A 24,989-nucleotide genomic window follows, 5' to 3' on the forward strand; every position below is an offset into this window, starting at 1 on the left:
TACTACTGGAGGTATTACTACAGGGGCATTACTACTTGGAGGCATTACTACTGGGGGCATTACTACTGGGGGCTAAACTACAAGGGGGCATAACTACAGGGGCTAAACTACTGGGGGCATAATTACAGGGGCTAAACTACAAGGGGGCATACTACAGGGGGGCATTACTACAGGTGGCTAAACTACAAGGGACAAACTACTGGGGCTAAACTACTGGGGGGCATAACCACTGGGAGGCTAAACTAAAGGGGGGTGGGTAAACTACTGGGGTCATAACTGCAGGGGCATTACCAGTGGGGGCATAAGTACTGGGGCTAAACTACAGGGGGCTAAACGACTGGGTGCATTACTACAGGCAACATTACTACTGGGGGCAATACTACACAGGGGCATTACCATTAATGGCCGTACTACTGCGGGCACTACTAATGAGGGCATTGTAAAGGGGGCACTTCATAAGGGGCATCACTCCTGGGGACATAAGGGGCACTACTATTGCGGGCATTGCATAAGGGGCACTACTACTATGGGCTCAATATAAGGGGCACTACCACTGTGGGCACTACCAGTACAGTGTACACTGCATAAGGAGCACTACTACTGTGGGCATTGTATAAGGGGCACTACTGCTGTGGGCATTATGTGTATTATGGGGTGCTATCACTGTGGGCATTATTACTATTGTATGACCATGCCCCTTTCTTTTTGAGTCCCCACCCCTTTTTTGAGGCGCGCGTTTACAGCGTGCGCAATATCTTTATTACATGGGCGCCGTGGGGAGGGGGGGTGAGTTCCACTACCTCTCTAGGACCACTTTAAGCACTGGTTGCAAGGACTCTTTTTCAGCTGGGTTTTAGTAGGCCTAATGGAGTTCCTCCAGCGTAATGAGTTTTTCTTTTCTGTTGAAAAGTTTCTCTTTTGTGTATCATGTCCCTTATTGGTTTCGCCTTACCTCCGTACACCAAGAGGTTATATGCTCCGTTAATGATACTTGGTCTTGCTAAATATTGTACTTCCTTTGATTATGCAATATGTCTATTTTTGGTGTTTCCTGATAACAACATTCATATGTTTCTTGTATTGGTTTGTACTGTATGTTTTTTCTTTTTCATGTGTTATGATTTAACCATGTGAAAACTCTTGAATAAAGAATTACATTATTTAAAGCTCTTCATATGTCCCATAAATCATCTTTCTCATCAGAGGTTCTTAATTAACTTACTGCAGCACATATGTCCCTTAATAAACTCTTCCAGACAAGACTGTGCTGAATTTGCTGAACATAAATTGGTGTTATTCATCGATGATGTCTTTGCCCCCATCTCCATACCTGTGACCTCTCTCCCTGCTCTCATGCAAGAGTTCCACAGATTTAGTTTCTTGTCTAACAATAAAATAAACTATGACAAATCAGTGGCCTTGAATGTCTCCACACCTGGTCATGCCGTTGAGGGGCTTCAGGGGATGTTTTCATTTCTTTGGCACCCGTTCCAGTTAAGTACAGCTGTAGCTGGTGTCATCTTTGCCACAATGTATACGCACGGGTATACTTGGTCAGGTGCCAGGTACTCTGCTTCAAATTTGGTGGTATTGTCCAACATTGGCCAGCTTCTGGCAAGCAGTTCAAAGAGTCTCTGTGACAATCACTGCACTTTCACTCCCCCAATACCCCTGAATTTTGCATTTTCAGCCTTATGATTATGACCCTCTCTCAAGTATTTTTTAAAATCACTACTCCATCATCTTTTAAGACTAGCAAGAGCAACCATTCCCTGTTTCTGGAGATCCTATACCCCCCAACTCTTAATGGTGCCGGAGGATTAATCTCTATATGACAATGGAAGATCTTACGTCCTCCACTAAGCCGATGAGTGCTGACTTCACTGCCACTCGGTTTGACTGGCTGAGATTCAAGGAGACCTCAGACTACACTGCATACCTTAAGCCCACTCATATCAGATATGGCCGACAAGCTTCCCCTGCTCTCCCCCCGTTTTCCCTTTTCTCTAACTGTAAGTGCTAACTACAGTAAATTATTGTTATCTCTCTCCAGTTCTATGTAAGGATGTGTACACACTAGGACGACATCGAAAATTATGCGTTGTCGTCCGTGACGGGACCCGACATGGGCATGTGTATACACACTTGCTGATGTCGGGAGCCGAATTTTAGATGGGACCCAGAGGAGGAGAGGGGGGGGGGGCGAGCCGCGGAGGGACAGCCGGCGGCAGCCAGAGGAGATCACTCACCCGCCCGACCTCACGGCAGCTTCCACTCAGCTCCAGCAGGAGCCGGGTGGAAACTGCCGTGAGGTCGGGCGGGCGAGTGACATCAAGTTGCAGCGCTGATCGTAGCGCTGATCTCCTGTATGCCCGCCGCCTGTCCCCGCGTCTCCCTGCGGCTCCCCCCCCCCTCGCCTCCTCTGGGTCCATCTCATTCCGACATCATTTTGATGTCGGATTGAGATAGTCGAAAAGGGGGCCAAAACCTGTCGGATTTGGCCCCGTTTTCGACATCAACACGTGGATCGGCAGCTGTTCCGCCGATCCACGTGCTTTTCAACAAGACGAATAGCTCTGAATAGGTCGAATCAGGATTCAGCCTCAAAAAGTCGAAAACGGACGTCTTTTCGACAGACGGCAGTTTTCGACTGCAATTGAATATAGCCCTATGTCTTCTCTTCTCATAGAATCTTTATTTTTGTTCCTTTCATATTTTTAATTTCTTGATTAAACCAACTTGTAGTATACCCACATTTTTTATTATGAATTGTTAATGACAATGTTTGAGGCTATATTGGAGTCATATACCAGTCTATTATTTTATAGACTCTGCTAATATCATGACTTGTATGTACCTTTCTTTCTGTATTTGCTTATAGTACTGTTGGTCTTATTAAAAAAAGAGTAATATCTGTATAATACAATACTCAGCACTTTGGAGCCATAAGTAGCAGGCACAGAATGAGAAGATGCTCTTTAACATATAAATAAAATAAACATATTGTAGTGCATTAATGTATCCTATAGAAGATCTCTGAGCTGTACAATATAAATACTCTGTTCTAACCCTGTCTCCATAATAATCTGAGTGCAAGCCGGAATGTAATTTCTGCTTCTCACATGACGATCACTCTTTGCCATTCTAATATCCATTTAAAGGAATGGGACATGAACCATTTTGACAGATAGTGGAAACAATTTCTTGCTTGGAATGTGAAAGTAAACCGTGGAAAATAGCAGCACTTTAGCAGGCAGGAGATGTTCCTGCAGGACAGTTACTGTATACCCCTTTTCCTCTGCCCTGGTCAGGATGGAAAAAAGAAAAGGGTCCTTGAAAAATAACCTTGGTCCAATGACTCAGGAATTGGACACGAGCAGCTACCTGGGTTGGACCCAGGGAGGAGCTAAAAGCTTATGGAGAGCCGGCTCACTGGCACTTAGAGAAGTCATCGCCAAGAACCCGCAGAGGGAAGACCCGCCACTAACCCTGGTCTAACCTATTCGACGCGGTGTAATGGAGTCCGAGATCGCTGGAGGTGCTGGTTGGCCAATCACTTACAAGGCATGGTTTTGCTTTGTAAGTGTTTGCCCCTTTAAAAACACGTCTGAGATTAGTTGGCATCCCGCACCTCCAGCGATCTCGTACTTCAATACATACAGCCGGCAGTGTGAATGGGGTTTCATGTGACATGGCTTGAAACTGTGTTCAATTACCTGGGTTGGACCCAGGTTTTTGATGGAAAAGGGATATTATAGAATCTCTGTCACCCATTGGTTGCACACTTGTTGTAAACTGCGGAGGAGTGGAAGAAGGGAGGGAAATATAAAGCACAACAATAGCACAAGTAGAATATGTCTGAGCTGATCACTACAGAAACATTTCCTCTAATGTAACTTACAGAATGTAGCAGATGACTCCAATACTCCACATGTCAGTGGCATACCCGATGGGCTCATAGTTAATCACCTCAGGGGCCACAAATTCAGGGGTTCCAAATAAAACTTTTAGATTTGGTGTATTCTCTGCAATACGAAAGCAATGGTTGGTTAAAACTGTGGAGTAGCCATTGCACGCATACATACATACATACATACATACACACACATGCACCTCGTATATGCATATAAACACATAGAGATGTGGCCACGCTCATCAAGCCTGCAACTTTGCATACTCACAGCAACGTAGGCATTCTGTAGAAAGTGTGGCCTCGTTAGTAGGAAGCGCGTATGCATCTAACTACACACGCCCATAGGAGTACATGGGCAGCGTGCTTAGTTGCACACTCACCTACGCGTAGCACATGTGCCCGTGCGGCTGAGTCACAGGCTGGATGAGCTTGGCTACATCTGTATACAAATGCATAGCCATATTGTACATAAATGCACACACATATTCACACAGTACATATCCATACACATTTGCATACAGCTATAAATACACGTCCACACAAATGCATGTCCACACATATATACACAAATAAACATGCACACACACGTGAACATCAATACATACTGTACATTTCCATTTAAGTTAAGCATTTTTGAATTACCGTTGTAAAAATATAACCCCCAACATGATACAAGCATTCCCTAACTGTACTGCTGTGGCATGCTGGGACAATCAAAGATAACAGTGAAAAAAATGACAGTCCCATCAAAAACACAGGATAAAATAAACATTATTAATTATCCAATTTGCCTATGTAGCTTACTGACATTTTATAAGCAGAACACCCCCTCTAACTCATCCAACATTTCAGGACTATAACTGTATGTATGTATGTACATATATACACACATACAGTATAAAGTACTCTGGAGCAGACTCTTTACCCACTAAACATCTGTGACTGATGCGGTGTAAACATAAACCTACGAAGAGTTAAGGGGAAAATCTCACAGCCAGTTTATCTGAAACAAAGTTTACATGAGCCACTAACAGACCAAAAAAGGGCATAAATCAAATCCCATTACTTAAGGAAGAATTTCCAAGCATAATAATATCCCTAATGAGCACCAGAGCACAGTCGGAATGGGGTCAGCAAGTAGATCAGTATTTGAATGAAGATGGTATCTCTGCTTAGATTACAGTATACTTTTGTTTATGTGACTGCTGAGTGGAAGTTTATGATCTATAAAGTGGTTATGAACTCAATATCTGAATTAGAGTGTGTGCAGGTGGGGTGCTCAGCTGAATATGTCTGGCGGAGTCGGAGATCACAGGTAAGGATGCTAGTGGTAAATGACAGCTACAGTAACACAGGAAGCACCTCTATAGTGACAGCGTCAGTAAGAAAGACAGATATTTTGACTGGGCAGCAGATGTACTAAGCTTTGGAGAGTGATAAAGTGGAAAAAGATAAACTACCAACCAATCAGCTCCTGTCATTTTTCAAACACAGCCTGTAATATGGCAGTTAGGAACTGATTGGCTGGTACTTTATCTCTCTCTTCATTTTTATACGCTCCAAGGTATAGTACATCTCACCCTGGGACAATACCAGCAGATGCCACTGTATACTAACTGGGACAGTTCCACCAGAAGTACCTCTAAAATGACAGATGCAGAACCAGGGGAAGCCCCTCTACAAGTGCAGATAGTTCCGAATATATTGTATAGGAATTTATAATGTTAGAAAATCTAGAATTCGGAGCCCTGAATTAAAGTGGTACTCTGTTTAAACATAATATTTTTACAATAAACCTCTGCCAAACAAATAGAGCCACTAACAAGAAGTCATAGTTGGGTATAGCTTCCCCACCCGGTGATAAAAGTCCTTCTTACAAACTGGAGGTTAACTTGAGGAACCAAATGCAGCTAATTGGGTGGTTGCAGGGCCATAACTAGGTGTGTTCGGAGGGGGTACTGCACATAGGGGGTCATTCCGAGTTGTTCGCTCGCAAGCTGCTTTTAGCAGCTTTGCACACGCTAAGCCGCCGCCTACTGGGAGTGAATCTTAGCTTATCAAAATTGCGAACGAAAGATTTGCAATATTGCGAGAAGACTTCTCTGTGCAGTTTCTGAGTAGCTCGATACTTACTCTGCCAGTGCGATCAGTTCAGTGCTTGTCGTTCCTGGTTTGACGTCACAAACACACCCAGCGTTCGCCCAGACACTCCCCCGTTTCTCCAGCCACTCCCGCGTTTTTCCCAGAAACGGTAGCGTTTTTTCACACACTCCCATAAAACGGCCAGTTTCCGCCCAGAAACACCCACTTCCTGTCAATCACATTACGATCACCAGAACGAAGAAAAAACCTTGTAATGCCGTGAGTAAAATTCCTAACTGCATAGCAAATTTACTTGGCGCAGTCGCACTGCGGACATTGCGCATGCGCATTAGCAACTAATTGCTCCGTTGCGACCAAAAAATAACGAGCGAACAACTCGGAATGACCCCCATAGTGCTGCAAGGTAGGGGGTGCTGTTGGCTGCACTTCTCAATTACCTGTTTTGATTACTTTCACTTGCAGCTTCCCCCCTTTTTAAAGCCCAGCATCTCCTGACCGCCCGTCATCTACCCTGACCCCTACTGTTACTAATTTCTATACAGCATTCATGAATTCAAGTTGAGATTTCTTTGTTATTCAATCACACTGTTCTTTTTTACATTCTAAGATGTTGATATACTCAGGATTTCAAACTATTGCCTGTGGGATTGCAGTCAGATAATCTATTCATTGAGCTATCTGCTCTTGCATAGAAAGGTAGACATTTCTAAGATAGAGAATTCTATTTGAAGTTTACCTTGTAAGAGGATCAGTATTGCGCTGAGCAGATCTATGTGGTGTGTGGCTGCAAGAGATTGGATAGGTGGCTGCACACTACATAGATCTGCTCAATTGCAATGCTGATAATTTTTTTTACAAAGTACCAGTAGCTTCATATAGGGTTATATTCAATTAGGGTCGAAAGCTGCCGTCTGTTGAAAAGACGTCAGTGTTCGACTTTTTAAGGTCGAATCGTGATTCAACCTATTCAGTCCCCGCTATTTTTATTCGATGAGTCTGTGAATTTGATTTGTCGAATAGTACGTGAGTCGGCGGTATAGCTGCCGATTCACGTACTTTTGAGGGAAACGGGGCCAAATTCGACAGGATTTGGCCCCGTTTCCGACCATCTCAGTCTGACATAAAAAAATGTCGGACTGAGATGAGGGACCTTAGAGGAGGAGAGGGGGGAGAGTTGCAGGCAGACAGGGGAGAGCCGCGGGCAGACAGGGGAGAGCAGCGCTACAGCACAGCACTGCAGGAGGATGTGTCACAGCCGCGCCACTCACGGCAGGGTCCACCCGGCTCCAGCAAGTGAGGTCACGCTTGCTGGAGCCGGGTGGACACTGCCATGAGGTCTGGCGGCTGTAAGACATCCTTCTGCAGCGCTACTGTAGCGCTGCTCTCCTGCGTCTGCCCACGGCTCTCCCCGCTGGTCTCCATCCTGGTCTCCTCCGCTCACAGGTCTCATCTTAATTCGACTTTTTTTAAAGTTGAATTGAGATGGGATTGAATAGGGGTTGTCAGATCCATTCCGACAAATGCATGTCGGAATGGATCCGACCCTAATTGAATATACCCCATAGTGTTCATAGGGGTTAATTCAGACCTGATCGCTGCTGTGCTTTTTCGCACAGCGGGCGATGAGGTCTGAAGTGCGCATGCGCCGCAGTGTGCATGTGCATGCCAGAGAGCCGATGGCCATATCAGACCTGATTGACAGGCAGAGGCGTTCGCTGGGCGGGAGAGGGCGTGCCGGCGTCGTTTGGGGGCGCAGTCCGGGCAACGTAGGCGTGCCTGGACCGTGTGGGGGGCAGGCCGTGGCGGCTGCGCGGCCAGCCGCTGTGACCCAGGAAGAGACGAGCAGGAGCTGCGCTGGTAGGGGGCGGACTAGCCCTGTGCTGGGCGTCCCCCCGCATGTCTGTGAAACTGATCATAGCCATGCTAAATTTTGCACGGCTACAATCAGGTCTGAATTAGGACCTCAGTTTTTATGCAGGATTAAACAGTTCAACGAGTAGGGGATTTGATTATATTTCAACAGGTTATAGGTTTAAATCCTGGATATGGCACTATATTGAAATGTGTTATTTAATAAATGGTATTGTAACTGAACAAGAACAAGCTCTCAAGAGCATCATAGTAATGAGCTTTCTCTGGGATCAATATTGCCATGCCCTTTCCCCACGAGGCACACGCCTTATGTCCCTGTTGTTAAAATGGAGGGGAGGGGCATGGGTGTCAATAATCTCTATGGTACAGCGCACCAAAAAGACTAGTTACGGCTCTGGATAGTTGCCATGGATTACCCAATTGGCAGCTACAACAACTTTTCAGTTCCTGGGGTTGAGGCTATCCTGAAGCATTGGACACCCCTAACTGTAAAACTAGGATTTTAATTACCCACCAGGAAATCCTTTTCTCGTAGTCCGCAGGCCGTAGGGGATACTGGGAATCCATTTAGTACCATGGGATATAGGGGGTCATTCCGATCTGATCGCACGCTGCCATTTTTTGTAGTGCAGCGATCAGGTTACTACTGCGCATGCGTATGCGCCGCAATGCGCAGGCCCTTCGTATGGGTACAAAGCGGATCGTTGCTGGTAGATGGATTCAACGAAGAATCCATTCGCACAGCCGATCGCAAGAAGATTGACAGGAAGAATGAATTTATGGGTGTCAACTGACCGTTTTCAGGGAGTGGTTGGAAAAACGCAGGCGTGTCCAAGCATTTGCAGGGCGGGTGTCTGACGTCAATTCCGGCCCCGGACAGGTTGAAGTGATCGCAGCGGCTGAGTAAGTTCAGACCTACTCAGAAACTGCACAAGCTGTTTTTGTACTGCTCAGCTGCACAGGCGTTCGCACACTTGCAAAGCTAAAATACACTCCCCTGTGGGCGGCGACTATGCATTCGCACGGCGGCTAAAAACAGCTAGCGAGCGACCAACTTGGAATGACCCCCATAGACGGGTCCACTAGGAGCCTTGGGCACTTTAAGAATTTGATAGTGTACGCTGGCTCCTCCCTCTATGCCCCCCCCACCAGACTCAGTCTAGGAAACTGTGCCCGAGGAGACGGACATACTTTGACAGAAGGATAGATAAGGAAAGTGGTAAGATTACGAACCAGCACACACAGAACAATAGGAAATCCATGCTAACCAAACTTGAAACATGAACAGGGACAGCTGAACCAAACCAGAATACTTAACTAAGTGCCAGTGCAGGAAGAACGAAGCACCCAGAATCCCCTATGGGATACGCGTAAAGGATTTACCGATAGGTAATTAAAATCCCATTTTCTCTTACGTCCTCGGTGATACTGGGAATCTATTTAGTACCATGGGGAAGTACCAAAGTTCTCAAACCATGTGGGAGAGTGCTGAGGTTCCTGTAGAACTGATTGACCAAACTGAAGGTCCTCAGAGGCCAAAGTATCGAACTTATAAATCTTTGCAAACGTGTTTGAACCTGACCAAGTAGCTGCTCAGCAGAGCTGTAAAGCTGAGACACCCCGGGCAGCCGGCCAAGAAGAACCCACCGACCTAGTAGAGTGGGCCTGTACAGATTTTGGAACCGGCAAACCTGCCGTGCAATAAGCATGCTGGATAGTGAGCCTGATCCAGCGTACAATCGACTGCTTTGAAGCAGGACACACAATTTTATTGGGATCATAGAGAACGAACAGCAAGTCCGATTTCCTGTCATGAGCTGTTCTCTTTACAAAGCCCTCACAACATCCAAAGATTTTTAAGTAGCAGAGGTGTCCGTAACAGCAGGCACCACAATAGGTTGGATGATGTGAAACGCGGACACCACTTTAGGAAGAAATTGCTGACTAGTCCTGAGCTCAGCTCTGTCCTCACAGAAAATTAAGTAGGGGCTATTGTGAGACAATGCCCCCAGCTCTGACAAACGTCTTGCTGAAGCCAAGGCCAACAAATGTGACGGTCTTCCACGTAAGGTACTTTTCGTCTACCTCCTGTAATGGATCAAACCAGTCCGATTGGAGGAACTGCAGCACCAAATTGAGATTCCAAGGTGCCGTGGGAGGCACAAAGGGAGGCTGTATGTGCAGAACACCTTTCAAGAACGTCTGGACCTCAGGGAGAGAAGCCAATTGTTTCTGAAAGTAAATAGACAAGGCCGAAATCTGGACTTTAATTGAGCCTAGGCGTAGGCCCACATCCACTCTGGACTGCAGAAAAAGCAGGAGACGTCACAGATGAAATTCCACCACAGAATATTGTCTGCCCTCACACCAAGAGACATACTTCTTCCATACACGGTGGTAATGTTTCGACGTTACCCCCTTCCTGGCTTGGATCATAGTCGGGATGACCTTGTCAGGAATCCCTCTCCTGGCTAGAATCAGCCATTCAACTTCCATGCTGTTAAACGTAGCCACGGTAAGTCTTGATACACGAACAGGCCCTGTTGCAGAAGCTCCTCGCGAAGAGGTAGAGGCCACGGGTCTTCGATCAGTATCCCGAGAAGATCCGCATACCAGGCCTTTCGAGGCCTGTCCGGAGCAATGAGTATTGCTTGAACCTTTTCCCTTTTTATTCTCTTTAGAATTCTTGGGATCAGAGGAAGTGGAGGAAACACGTACACCAGCTGGTAGACCCACGGAGTTGTCAGAGCATCTACCGCCACTGCTTGTGGGTCTCTCGACCTGGAACAATACAGCTTGAGCTTCTTGTTGAGTCGAGAGGCCATCATGTCGACCTGAGGATATCCCCACCGACATGTCAACCACCTGAACACCTCCGGGTGGAGGCTCCACTCCCCCGGGTACAGGTCGTGTCTGCTGAGGAAGTCTGTTTCCCAGTTGTCTACTCCTGGAATGAAGACCGCCGACAACGCCATGGCGTGTTTTTTCACCCAGAGGAGAATTCTTGACACCTCTGACATTGCTGCTCTGCTTTTCGCTCTACCCTGTCAGTTTATTTACGTTACCGCCGTTACATTGTCCAACTGGACTTGAATGGCCTGATTCCGAAGTAGAGATGAGGCCTGCAGAAGGACATTGTAGATTGCCCTGAGTTCCAAGATGTTTATTGGAAGGACAACTTCCCGACTTGACCAACTTCCTTGAAACTGGACCCCTCGGGTGACTGCTCTTCAACCTCTGAGGCTTGCGTCTGTGGTTGGCAGAATCCAATCCTGAATCCCGAACCTCCGATCCTCGGCGAGGTGAGAAGTCTGTAGCCACCACAGAAGAGCTCTTGGCGACAGACAGATTGGCGACAGACAAGGGCTCTTGGCGACAGACAGATCCTCTAATGCATGTGAAGATGTGATCCGGACCATTTGTTCAACAGATCCACCTGGAAGGGCATCGCACCATTTTCCCCAGAAGGCGAATGCACAGATGCACCGAGATCCAAGTTGACATCAGAACAGCCCGAACCATCGACTGGATTACTATAGCCTTCTCCAAGGGAAGGAACACTCTCTGAGACCCTGTGTCCAGTATCATTCCCAGGAAAGGAAGCCTCTGCGTTGGTTCCAGGTGAGATTTTGGTAAATTCAGAATCCACCCGTGATCCAGGAGTAGTCTGGTTGAGAGGCCAATGCTGTCCAACAACCGCTCCCTGGACGGTGCCTTTATCAGAAGATCATCCAGGTAAGGAATTATGTTCACTCCTTGTTTGCGAAGTAGAAACATCATCTCTGCCATCACCTTGGTGAACACTCTCAGTGCCGTGGAAAGACCGAATGTCAGGGGCCTGGAACTGGTAGTGGCAGTCCTGAAGTGCAAACCGTAGATAAGACTGATGAGGCGGCCAGATCCATACGCGCATGCAGGGGGGGTTTCCGAGTACCTAGAAACCCCCCCTGGGCCGCTGATCCATCAGTGCTGCTAAATTATGTTTTTTGTTTCTGTGTGTACAGTATGCAGTGTAGAGGAGCTCACGCAGGCTGCACCCACACGACCGCAGCAGCTCCCTCCTTACACAGTGAGAGAAGCTTGCTGCTGGGTGCCTGTAGGGGGAGCTGCAGCGACAGTGCGCAGCAGCAGCTCCTCTCAGGCAGTACATGCTGTATTGATAGAGAGAGACAGAACCTGGAGAGGGAACTGGGCAGATATTGCATGTGTCCTGTCCACTACTCGCTCACTGACTCCAGGTACGCATCACACATGTCGGGGGTGTGGTCTATAATAAATAAGCTGGCTGGGAGAGTTACATGCTATTTCTATTTCTGCAGCAGTTTCTGTGAATAGCATGTGGATGGATGGGGTTGTATTTCCATTTAATGGTGTGTGTGTGTGTGTGTGTGTGTGTGTGTGTGTGTGTGTGTACTGCATGTGTAAGTATGCATTGTGTGTGCATATGTATGCTGTGTGCATGTATACTGTGTGTATGCTGTGTATATGTATAGTGTGTGTGTGTGTGTGTGTATGCATTCTGTGTGCATGTATACTGTGTGTGTGTATATGTATGTATGTATGCTGTGTGCATGTATACTGTGTGTATATGTATGTGTGCTGTATACTGTGTGTGAATGTATGTATGTATGTATGTATGTGTGCTATATACTGTATACTGTGTGTGCTATATACTGTGTGTGCTATATACTGTGTGTGCATGTATACTGTGTCTGTATGTATGTGTGCTGTATAGTGTGTGTGTGTGTGTGTGTGTGTGTGTGTGTGTGTGTGTGTGTGTGTGTAAGTATGCTACTGTATGCGTATGTATGGCAGTCTGGCACTCCTCTGATGTACAAAATGATACTCAGGTGCCCTCTGTAATTAATTGTAACCCTAATATAAAAGGCAGGGGCACTCAGAGATTTTGTAAAAAAACCCTGTAATGATGCAAGGACACAGCATCAGCATATTAACGTTTTGAGGTGCACAGCCCCTACATGTTGGTATGCTGTGACTCTGTGTAATTTAAGTAAAAAAAAAATCTGAGTGCCCCTGCCCTTTTTTTTATCAGGATATTATATATATATATATATATATATATATATGTAGTACATTTATATTGTATATACACACGCCCATAATTACATACATGTACGGAAACCCCTCCATGGAGATCCTGCGTTTGCCACTGAGATCGGAATGTGAAGGTACGCATCCTTGATATCCAGGGACACTAGGAATTCCCCCTCCTCCAGACCTGAGACCATCACTCTCAGAGACTCCATCTTGAATTTTAACACTCGTAAGTACTGGTTCAATGACTTGAGGTTCAAAACCGGTCTTACCGAACAATCCGGTTTCGGTAGTACAAACAAGTCCCTTGCTTTGGAGATGAGGTGGAAATGGAACAATGACCTGAGTCTGTACCAGTTTTTTGAATGGTGTCCTGTAAGGTTATACTTGCCTCTTGTGAAACTGGTAAGCCTGATTTGAAGAATCTGTGAGGTGGGAGCTCCTGAAACTCCAGTCTGCAGCCCTGGGAAATAAGATCTATGACCCAGGTATCCTGGCAAGCACCTGTCCAGATTTGACTGAAAAATTTAAGTCAGGAACCACCTGCCAGTCCTCCAGGCATTGCGGTCCACCGTCATGCTGAAGCCTTTGAGAAAGCAGAGCTTGAGCTCTATTCCTGTGATCCGGCAGTTGCTGGTTTGCGTGGTTTACCTCTAGCGCCTCTGGTGGCTGTAGAAGAACCTCTGGTCTTGCCCTTAAACTTGGCAGTCAGAAAGGACTGTAGATTAATTCCTGAGTAGGCCTTCCTGGCTGGTGCAGCTGCAGAAGGAAGACGTGAACTTACCCGCAGTAGCTTTGGAGATCCATTTGGCTAGTTCATCTCTAAATAAGGCCTCTCCTATATAGGGTAGGGCTTCCACGCCTTTCCTGGAGTCCGCGTCAGCAGTCCACTGGCGTAGCCATAAGCCTCTGCGTGCTGACACTGCCATAGCAGTGGTACGTGCATTAAACAAGCCTATTTCTTTTATAGCTTCCAACATAAAATTTGCAGAGTCCTGTATATGTTGCAGGAGTAAAATAATCTCCCCTGAGGCAAGGTACCTAACCCCTCAATTAGGTTACCCGACCATTTGGCAGTGGCCTTAGTAATCCACCCACATGGGCCACCCCAGCAGCTGTATACAAAGATTTGAGTGAATTCTCAATTCTACGATCTGCCGTGTCTTTTAGGGAAGCTGCACCCATGACAGGCAATACAATTTTCCGTGACAGCCTGGATACTGATGCATCCACTATCGGTGGATTTTCCCATTTTTTCCGATCCTCAGAAGGAAAAGATGATGTCCGCACTGTGTATTGAGTCTGGAGACCCAGCCGTTCCACGTAGAAGCTGTGTGTCTCCCTACCCTCATGCCGCCATAATGGGCGGTAACCCGATAACCGGGATGCCGGCTTAGTACTCACCACTCTTCTATCTTCTGGATCTGTTAGGTGTGGCAGCGTGCTGTGGGAATGTACGCTTGCTGTGGTGGGGAGTGCGAATAGTTCCCTCAGAAACTAGTGTCCTGTCAGTGGGGAACAGGACCATTAACCCTTCAAGAGGTTGCGCCGTTCCCCCCCCCTTAGTCCCACGAAGCAGGCAGGCTGGTGCCATCCAGTCCTGCCTGAAAACAACAAACATACAAAAAAATTGCAGAATACTCTTCAGGAGCTTCTAGCGACGTGACTGGCTCCTCCAGGCACATTTTCTAAACTGAGTCTGGTAGGAGGGGCATAAATGGAGGAGCCAGCACACACTATCAAATTCTTAAAGTGCCCAAGGCTCCTAGTGGACCCGTCTATACCCCATGGTACTAAATGGATTCCCAGTATCCCCAAGGACGTAAGAGAAAAGATGGAGATGATATACTCCAGTACACATTTTCACATTATCAACATAAATCAAATTTGTCTTGTCACAGATGTGTGCACTCCAATGAAACAACAGGAGACCTATAATGTGGTCAAAATAATCAAAGTGCTTTATTGGTAGAGGCAAACATGGGATTTTCAAGGGGGGGGCCTACCAGATATGTACTATATATCAGTAGCGTGATGGCGTGGCACTCCGAGACTGTAGCAACTTGATGAGTGCTTTATTCTTGCAAAGTTAATAATAATAATAATAATAATATTTCTATTTATATTAGAGATGAGCGGGTTCGGTTTCTCTGAATCCGAACCCGCCAGAACTTCATGTTTTTTTTCACGGGTCCGAGCGACTCGGATCTTCCCGCCTTGCTCGGTTAACCCGAGCGCGCCCGAACGTCATCATGACGCTGTCGGATTCTCGCGAGGCTCGGATTCTATCGCGAGACTCGGATTCTATATAAGGAGCCGCGCGTCGCCGCCATTTTCACACGTGCATTGAGATTGATAGGGAGAGGACGTGGCTGGCGTCCTCTCCGTTTAGAATTAGAATAGATTAGAGAGACACTTGATTTACTAATTTTGGGGAGCATTAGGAGTACTCAGTAGTGTACAGTGCAGAGTTTTGCTGATAGTGACCAGTGACCACCACTTTTATTTATAATCCGTTCTCTGCCTGAAAAAAGCGATACACAGCACACAGTGACTCAGTCACATACCATATCTGTGTGCACTGCTCAGGCTCAGGCCAGTGTGCTGCATCATCTATATATATTATATATCTGTCTGACTGCTCAGCTCACACAGCTTATAATTGTGGGGGAGACTGGGGAGCACTACTGCAGTGCCAGTTATAGGTTATAGCAGGAGCCAGGAGTACATAATATTATATTAAAATTAAACAGTGCACACTTTTGCTGCAGGAGTGCCACTGCCAGTGTGACTAGTGACCAGTGACCTGACCACCAGTATATAATATTAGTAGTATACTATCTCTTTATCAACCAGTCTATATTAGCAGCAGACACAGTACAGTGCGGTAGTTCACGGCTGTGGCTACCTCTGTGTCGGCACTCGGCAGCCCGTCCATAATTGTATATACCGGTGACCTAACCGTGGTTTTTTTTTCTTTCTTTATACATACATACTAGTTACGAGTATACTATCTCTTTATCAACCAGTCTATATATTAGCAGCAGACACAGTACAGTGCGGTAGTTCACGGCTGTGGCTACCTCTGTGTCGGCACTCGGCAGCCCGTCCATAATTGTATATACCACCTAACCGTGGTTTTTTTTTCTTTCTTTATACATACATACTAGTTACGAGTATACTATCTCTTTATCAACCAGTCTATATATTAGCAGCAGTCACAGTACAGTGCGGTAGTTCACGGCTGTGGCTACCTCTGTGTCGGCACTCGGCAGCCCGTCCATAATTGTATATACCACCTAACCGTGGTTTTTTTTTCTTTCTTTATACATACATACTAGTTACGAGTATACTATCTCTTTATCAACCAGTCTATATATTAGCAGCAGACACAGTACAGTGCGGTAGTTCACGGCTGTGGCTACCTCTGTGTCGGCACTCGGCAGCCCGTCCATAATTGTATATACCACCTAACCGTGGTTTTTTTTTCTTTCTTTATACATACATACTAGTTACGAGTATACTATCTCTTTATCAACCAGTCTATATATTAGCAGCAGACACAGTACAGTGCGGTAGTTCACGGCTGTGGCTACCTCTGTGTCGGCACTCGGCAGCCCGTCCATAATTGTATATACCACCTAACCGTGTTTTTTTTTTCTTTCTTTATACATACATACTAGTTACGAGTATACTATCTCTTTATCAACCAGTCTATATATTAGCAGCAGACACAGTACAGTGCGGTAGTTCACGGCTGTGGCTACCTCTGTGTCGGCACTCGGCAGCCCGTCCATAATTGTATATACCACCTAACCGTGGTTTTTTTTTCTTTCTTTATACATACATACTAGTTACGAGTATACTATCTCTTTATCAACCAGTCTATATATTAGCAGCAGACACAGTACAGTGCGGTAGTTCACGGCTGTGGCTACCTCTGTGTCGGCACTCGGCAGCCTGTCCATAATTGTATATACCACCTAACCGTGGTTTTTTTTTCTTTCTTTATACATACATACTAGTTACGAGTATACTATCTCTTTATCAACCAGTCTATATATTAGCAGCAGACACAGTACAGTGCGGTAGTTCACGGCTGTGGCTACCTCTGTGTCGGCACTCGGCAGCCCGTCCATAATTGTATATACCACCTAACCGTGGTTTTTTTTTCTTTCTTTATACATACATACTAGTTACGAGTATACTATCTCTTTATCAACCAGTCTATATATTAGCAGCAGACACAGTACAGTGCGGTAGTTCACGGCTGTGGCTACCTCTGTGTCGGCACTCGGCAGCCCGTCCATAATTGTATATACCACCTAACCGTGGTTTTTTTTTCTTTCTTTATACATACATACTAGTTACGAGTATACTATCTCTTTATCAACCAGTCTATATATTAGCAGCAGACACAGTACAGTGCGGTAGTTCACGGCTGTGGCTACCTCTGTGTCGGCACTCGGCAGCCCGTCCATAATTGTATATACCACCTAACCGTGGTTTTTTTTTCTTTCTTTATACATACATACTAGTTACGAGTATACTATCTCTTTATCAACCAGTCTATATATTAGCAGCAGACACAGTACAGTGCGGTAGTTCACGGCTGTGGCTACCTCTGTGTCGGCACTCGGCAGCCCGTCCATAATTGTATATACCACCTAACCGTGGTTTTTTTTTCTTTCTTTATACATACATACTAGTTACGAGTATACTATCTCTTTATCAACCAGTCTATATATTAGCAGCAGACACAGTACAGTGCGGTAGTTCACGGCTGTGGCTACCTCTGTGTCGGCACTCGGCAGCCCGTCCATAATTGTATATACCACCTAACCGTGGTTTTTTTTTCTTTCTTTATACATACATACTAGTTACGAGTATACTATCTCTTTATCAACCAGTCTATATATTAGCAGCAGACACAGTACAGTGCGGTAGTTCACGGCTGTGGCTACCTCTGTGTCGGCACTCGGCAGCCCGTCCATAATTGTATATACCACCTAACCGTGGTTTTTTTTTCTTTCTTTATACATACATACTAGTTACGAGTATACTATCTCTTTATCAACCAGTCTATATATTAGAGAAAAATATATATACAGCGCCACTTGTGGGATAGATTCCAATATTCCGTTAAAATATTTTATAAAAAGAGAAAAACTGTAAAAACATTTAAAAAACACACATAACCTTTTTTAAGGTGTCTGCCACCCCCTAAAGATGCAATGCTGGTGAAGCAATGCTAAAAATTGTGGAAGAAGTGGGAGATAGGGGTACCGGCGACTTGTGTTGTTTGAAAATGTATATTAAAAGATCCTAAAATTTATCAGCCAAAAAATATATATATAAAAATATTCAAATTTATTAAGATATAAAAATAGAAGTCATATGTGACGAAACGCGTTGGGCTCCCTGCACTGACCCCCTGCCTATTTTTAAGCTAAGTCTTATCTCCTACCTTATATTTATTCATATATATTTTTATACTTTTTTTTGAAAATTTGTACTTTTATCTATTAAGTTTTATATCTTAATAAATTTGAATATTTTTATATATATATTTTTTGGCTGATAAATTTTAGGATCTTTTAATATACATTTTCAAACAACACAAGTCGCCGGTACCCCTATCTCCCACTTCTTCCACAGTCTATATATTAGCAGCAGACACAGTACAGTGCGGTAGTTCACGGCTGTGGCTACCTCTGTGTCGGCACTCGGCAGCCCGTCCATAATTGTATATACCAGTGACCTAACCGTGGTTTTTTTTCTTTCTTTATACATACATACTAGTTACGAGTATACTATCTCTTTATCAACCAGTCTATATATTAGCAGACACAGTACAGTGCGGTAGTTCACGGCTGTGGCTACCTCTGTGTCGGCACTCGGCAGCCCGTCCATAATTGTATACTAGTATCCAATCCATCCATCTCCATTGTTTACCTGAGGTGCCTTTTAGTTGTGCCTATTAAAATATGGAGAACAAAAATGTTGAGGTTCCAAAATTAGGGAAAGATCAAGATCCACTTCCACCTCGTGCTGAAGCTGCTGCCACTAGTCATGGCCGAGACGATGAAATGCCAGCAACGTCGTCTGCCAAGGCCGATGCCCAATGGCATAGTACAGAGCATGTCAAAACCAAAACACCAAATATCAGTAAAAAAAGGACTCCAAAACCTAAAATAAAATTGTCGGAGGAGAAGCGTAAACTTGCCAATATGCCATTTACCACACGGAGTGGCAAGGAACGGCTGAGGCCCTGGCCTATGTTCATGGCTAGTGGTTCAGCTTCACATGAGGATGGAAGCACTCAGCCTCTCGCTAGAAAACTGAAAAGACTCAAGCTGGCAAAAGCACCGCAAAGAACTGTGCGTTCTTTGAAATCCCAAATCCACAAGGAGAGTCCAATTGTGTCGGTTGCGATGCCTGACCTTCCCAACACTGGACGTGAAGAGCATGCGCCTTCCACCATTTGCACGCCCCCTGCAAGTGCTGGAAGGAGCACCCGCAGTCCAGTTCCTGATAGTCAGATTGAAGATGTCAGTGTTGAAGTACACCAGGATGAGGAGGATATGGGTGTTGCTGGCGCTGGGGAGGAAATTGACCAGGAGGATTCTGATGGTGAGGTGGTTTGTTTAAGTCAGGCACCCGGGGAGACACCTGTTGTCCGTGGGAGGAATATGGCCGTTGACATGCCAGGTGAAAATACCAAAAAAATCAGCTCTTCGGTGTGGAGGTATTTCACCAGAAATGCGGACAACAGGTGTCAAGCCGTGTGTTCCCTTTGTCAAGCTGTAATAAGTAGGGGTAAGGACGTTAACCACCTCGGAACATCCTCCCTTATACGTCACCTGCAGCGCATTCATAATAAGTCAGTGACAAGTTCAAAAACTTTGGGTGACAGCGGAAGCAGTCCACTGACCAGTAAATCCCTTCCTCTTGTAACCAAGCTCACGCAAACCACCCCACCAACTCCCTCAGTGTCAATTTCCTCCTTCCCCAGGAATGCCAATAGTCCTGCAGGCCATGTCACTGGCAATTCTGACGAGTCCTCTCCTGCCTGGGATTCCTCCGATGCATCCTTGCGTGTAACGCCTACTGCTGCTGGCGCTGCTGTTGTTGCCGCTGGGAGTCGATGGTCATCCCAGAGGGGAAGTCGTAAGCCCACTTGTACTACTTCCAGTAAGCAATTGACTGTTCAACAGTCCTTTGCGAGGAAGATGAAATATCACAGCAGTCATCCTACTGCAAAGCGGATAACTGAGTCCTTGACAACTATGTTGGTGTTAGACGTGCGTCCGGTATCCGCCGTTAGTTCACAGGGAACTAGACAATTTATTGAGGCAGTGTGCCCCCGTTACCAAATACCATCTAGGTTCCACTTCTCTAGGCAGGCGATACCGAGAATGTACACGGACGTCAGAAAAAGACTCACCAGTGTCCTAAAAAATGCAGTTGTACCCAATGTCCACTTAACCACGGACATGTGGACAAGTGGAGCAGGGCAGGGTCAGGACTATATGACTGTGACAGCCCACTGGGTAGATGTATGGACTCCCGCCGCAAGAACAGCAGCGGCGGCACCAGTAGCAGCATCTCGCAAACGCCAACTCTTTCCTAGGCAGGCTACGCTTTGTATCACCGCTTTCCAGAATACGCACACAGCTGAAAACCTCTTACGGCAACTGAGGAAGATCATCGCGGAATGGCTTACCCCAATTGGACTCTCCTGTGGATTTGTGGCATCGGACAACGCCAGCAATATTGTGTGTGCATTAAATATGGGCAAATTCCAGCACGTCCCATGTTTTGCACATACCTTGAATTTGGTGGTGCAGAATTTTTTAAAAAACGACAGGGGCGTGCAAGAGATGCTGTCGGTGGCCAGAAAAATTGCGGGACACTTTCGGCGTACAGGCACCACGTACAGAAGACTGGAGCACCACCAAAAACTACTGAACCTGCCCTGCCATCATCTGAAGCAAGAAGTGGTAACGAGGTGGAATTCAACCCTCTATATGCTTCAGAGGTTGGAGGAGCAGCAAAAGGCCATTCAAGCCTATACAATTGAGCACGATATAGTAGGTGGAATGCACCTGTCTCAAGTGCAGTGGAGAATGATTTCAACGTTGTGCAAGGTTCTGATGCCCTTTGAACTTGCCACACGTGAAGTCAGTTCAGACACTGCCAGCCTGAGTCAGGTCATTCCCCTCATCAGGCTTTTGCAGAAGAAGCTGGAGGCATTGAAGAAGGAGCTAAAAGGGAGCGATTCCGCTAGGCATGTGGGACTTGTGGATGCAGCCCTTAATTCGCTTAACAAGGATTCACGGGTGGTCAATCTGTTGAAATCAGAGCACTACATTTTGGCCACCGTGCTCGATCCTAGATTTAAAGCCTACCTTGGATCTCTCTTTCCGGCAGACACAGGTCTGCTGGGGTTGAAAGACCTGCTGGTGACAAAATTGTCAAGTCAAGCGGAACGCGACCTGTCAACATCTCCTCCTTCACATTCTCCCGCAACTGGGGGTGCGAGGAAAAGGCTCAGAATTCCGAGCCCACCCGCTGGCGGTGATGCAGGGCAGTCTGGAGCGACTGCTGATGCTGACATCTGGTCCGGACTGAAGGACCTGACAACGATTACGGACATGTCGTCTACTGTCACTGCATATGATTCTCTCAACATTGATAGAATGGTGGAGGATTATATGAGTGACCGCATCCAAGTAGGCACGTCACACAGTCCGTACTTATACTGGCAGGAAAAAGAGGCAATTTGGAGGCCCTTGCACAAACTGGCTTTATTCTACCTAAGTTGCCCTCCCACAAGTGTGTACTCCGAAAGAGTGTTTAGTGCCGCCGCTCACCTTGTCAGCAATCGGCGTACGAGGTTACATCCAGAAAATGTGGAGAAGATGATGTTCATTAAAATGAATTATAATCAATTCCTCCGCGGAGACATTGACCAGCAGCAATTGCCTCCACAAAGTACACAGGGAGCTGAGATGGTGGATTCCAGTGGGGACGAATTGATAATCTGTGAGGAGGGGGATGTACACGGTGATATATCGGAGGGTGAAGATGAGGTGGACATCTTGCCTCTGTAGAGCCAGTTTGTGCAAGGAGAGATTAATTGCTTCTTTTTTGGGGGGGGTCCAAACCAACCCGTCATATCAGTCACAGTCGTGTGGCAGACCCTGTCACTGAAATGATGGGTTGGTTAAAGTGTGCATGTCCTGTTTTGTTTATACAACATAAGGGTGGGTGGGAGGGCCCAAGGACAATTCCATCTTGCACCTCTTTTTTCTTTTCTTTTTCTTTGCATCATGTGCTGATTGGGGAGGGTTTTTTGGAAGGGACATCCTGCGTGACACTGCAGTGCCACTCCTAGATGGGCCCGGTGTTTGTGTCGGCCACTAGGGTCGCTAATCTTACTCACACAGTCAGCTACCTCATTGCGCCTCTTTTTTTCTTTGCGTCATGTGCTGTTTGGGGAGGGTTTTTTGGAAGGGACATCCTGCGTGACACTGCAGTGCCACTCCTAGATGGGCCCGGTGTTTGTGTCGGCCACTAGGGTCGCTAATCTTACTCACACAGTCAGCTACCTCATTGCGCCTCTTTTTTTCTTTGCGTCATGTGCTGTTTGGGGAGGGTTTTTTGGAAGGGACATCCTGCGTGACACTGCAGTGCCACTCCTAGATGGGCCCGGTGTTTGTGTCGGCCACTAGGGTCGCTAATCTTACTCACACAGTCAGCTACCTCATTGCGCCTCTTTTTTTCTTTGCGTCATGTGCTGTTTGGGGAGGGTTTTTTGGAAGGGACATCCTGCGTGACACTGCAGTGCCACTCCTAGATGTGCCCGGTGTTTGTGTCGGCCACTAGGGTCGCTAATCTTACTCACACAGCTACCTCATTGCGCCTCTTTTTTTCTTTGCGTCATGTGCTGTTTGGGGAGGGTTTTTTGGAAGGGCCATCCTGCGTGACACTGCAGTGCCACTCCTAGATGGGCCCGGTGTTTGTGTCGGCCACTAGGGTCGCTAATCTTACTCACACAGCTACCTCATTGCGCCTCTTTTTTTCTTTGCGTCATGTGCTGTTTGGGGAGGGTTTTTTGGAAGGGACATCCTGCGTGACACTGCAGTGCCACTCCTAGATGGGCCCGGTGTTTGTGTCGGCCACTAGGGTCGCTAATCTTACTCACACAGTCAGCTACCTCATTGCGCCTCTTTTTTTCTTTGCGTCATGTGCTGTTTGGGGAGGGTTTTTTGGAAGGGCCATCCTGCGTGACACTGCAGTGCCACTCCTAGATGGGCCCGGTGTTTGTGTCGGCCACTAGGGTCGCTAATCTTACTCACACAGCTACCTCATTGCGCCTCTTTTTTTCTTTGCGTCATGTGCTGTTTGGGGAGGGTTTTTTGGAAGGGCCATCCTGCGTGACACTGCAGTGCCACTCCTAGATGGGCCCGGTGTTTGTGTCGGCCACTAGGGTCGCTAATCTTACTCACACAGCTACCTCATTGCGCCTCTTTTTTTCTTTGCGTCATGTGCTGTTTGGGGAGGGTTTTTTGGAAGGGACATCCTGCGTGACACTGCAGTGCCACTCCTAGATGGGCCCGGTGTTTGTGTCGGCCACTAGGGTCGCTTATCTTACTCACACAGCGACCTCGGTGCAAATTTTAGGACTAAAAATAATATTGTGAGGTGTGAGGTATTCAGAATAGACTGAAAATGAGTGTAAATTATGGTTTTTGAGGTTAATAATACTATGGGATCAAAATGACCCCCAAATTCTATGATTTAAGCTGTTTTTTAGTGTTTTTGGAAAAAAACACCCGAATCCAAAACACACCCGAATCCGACAAAAAAAATTCGGTGAGGTTTTGCCAAAACGCGTTCGAACCCAAAACACGGCCGCGGAACCGAACCCAAAACCAAAACACAAAACCCGAAAAATTTCAGGCGCTCATCTCTAATTTATATAGCACTCTTTCTCCAACAGGACTCATGTTACTACAGTCTCAGAGTGCAGCCATCACGTTACTGATATCTCCTATATAATTGCCCAGATCTGTCACTCTGTGACTGTGTGGCAGTGACGTGCGGTGGGGTGAGGCAGGTGAGGCAGATCCTTTCCTGTCAGACTAATGTTTGCACCAGAGTTTTTACTGTATAAAGTATATGAAAAATACTAATGATATGTTTGAAATATCTTCTTTGCATTATTCTAATCATTTTTATAGCCAAAACTCTGGAGTAAAAACTCTATGGCAGGTGAGGTGCCTCACCTGTCTATCTTTTCCGTACATCTCTAATTAAAACTCACCAAATTTCCAGGAGTTTATACTACTGCACCTGTGTATAATGCCCAGATGTACCGTTTGGCTCATATATTGCATGTAAATCTGGTCATTGGGCTAGCAGTGCCTCCTGAGCCATTTAGCTCACCGCACGTCCCTGCTGTGTGGCTAACGCTGGGCGTGGCTAGGAGCTCTCATTGGGTTAGCAGCAGGTCTATCACACCCAGCCCACAGCTGATTGGGCAAGAAACGCCCTCCCACACAGGTTGCATCCAATGGGAGGCTTTGTCCTTTGACTGCTGTGTGTTCCCAGAGCAGGATTAACAGTGGATCTGATGGAGCTGCAGCTTCAGGCCCACACCCCAGAATAGGCCCACTGCATCTGCAGCAACATACCCTCCAACCATTTACACATAAACATAAGTACAAATTCCAAAAGGCCTTTTCCTATACTTTCACTGGAAGTTTGGAGAACCAAAAATCGGTACAGACCATAAAAAAGGTACTGTACCTGCCAAAAAGGTCCAGCTGGAGGGTATGCCAATGCATCTGCAGCTAGTCTCTGCGCTGTAGATAGGGAAAAAAAACTTTTTACTGCAGCGTCCTATGGGGGGTCATTCTGACCTGATCGCTCGCTGCAGTTCATCGCAGCTGTCGGCTGTCGTTGCCTAGCGATCACCTCTGCCTGATTGACAAGCAGAGGTGGTCGCTGGGCGGCATGGCGGCATTTGCCCGCCATT

At 46.3% G+C, this 24,989-nt stretch overlaps 1 protein-coding gene across 5 annotated transcripts in view; it reads right to left on the reverse strand.

The window, feature by feature from the left end:
- Nucleotides 1-24,989, reverse strand: part of MYLK (myosin light chain kinase) — a 1,073,187-nt gene that overhangs the window by 68,792 nt on the left and 979,406 nt on the right. For all 5 annotated transcript variants that reach the window (XM_063934067.1, XM_063934064.1, XM_063934063.1 and 2 more), the window contains one exon: nucleotides 3,902-4,025. In XM_063934067.1, the coding sequence (XP_063790137.1) occupies nucleotides 3,902-4,025 (124 nt within the window). The remainder of the gene's footprint in view (nucleotides 1-3,901; nucleotides 4,026-24,989) is intronic.

The sequence above is a fragment of the Pseudophryne corroboree genome, chromosome 7 (genome assembly GCF_028390025.1).
Source record: "Pseudophryne corroboree isolate aPseCor3 chromosome 7, aPseCor3.hap2, whole genome shotgun sequence".
NCBI classification, from domain to species: domain Eukaryota; kingdom Metazoa; phylum Chordata; class Amphibia; order Anura; family Myobatrachidae; genus Pseudophryne; species Pseudophryne corroboree.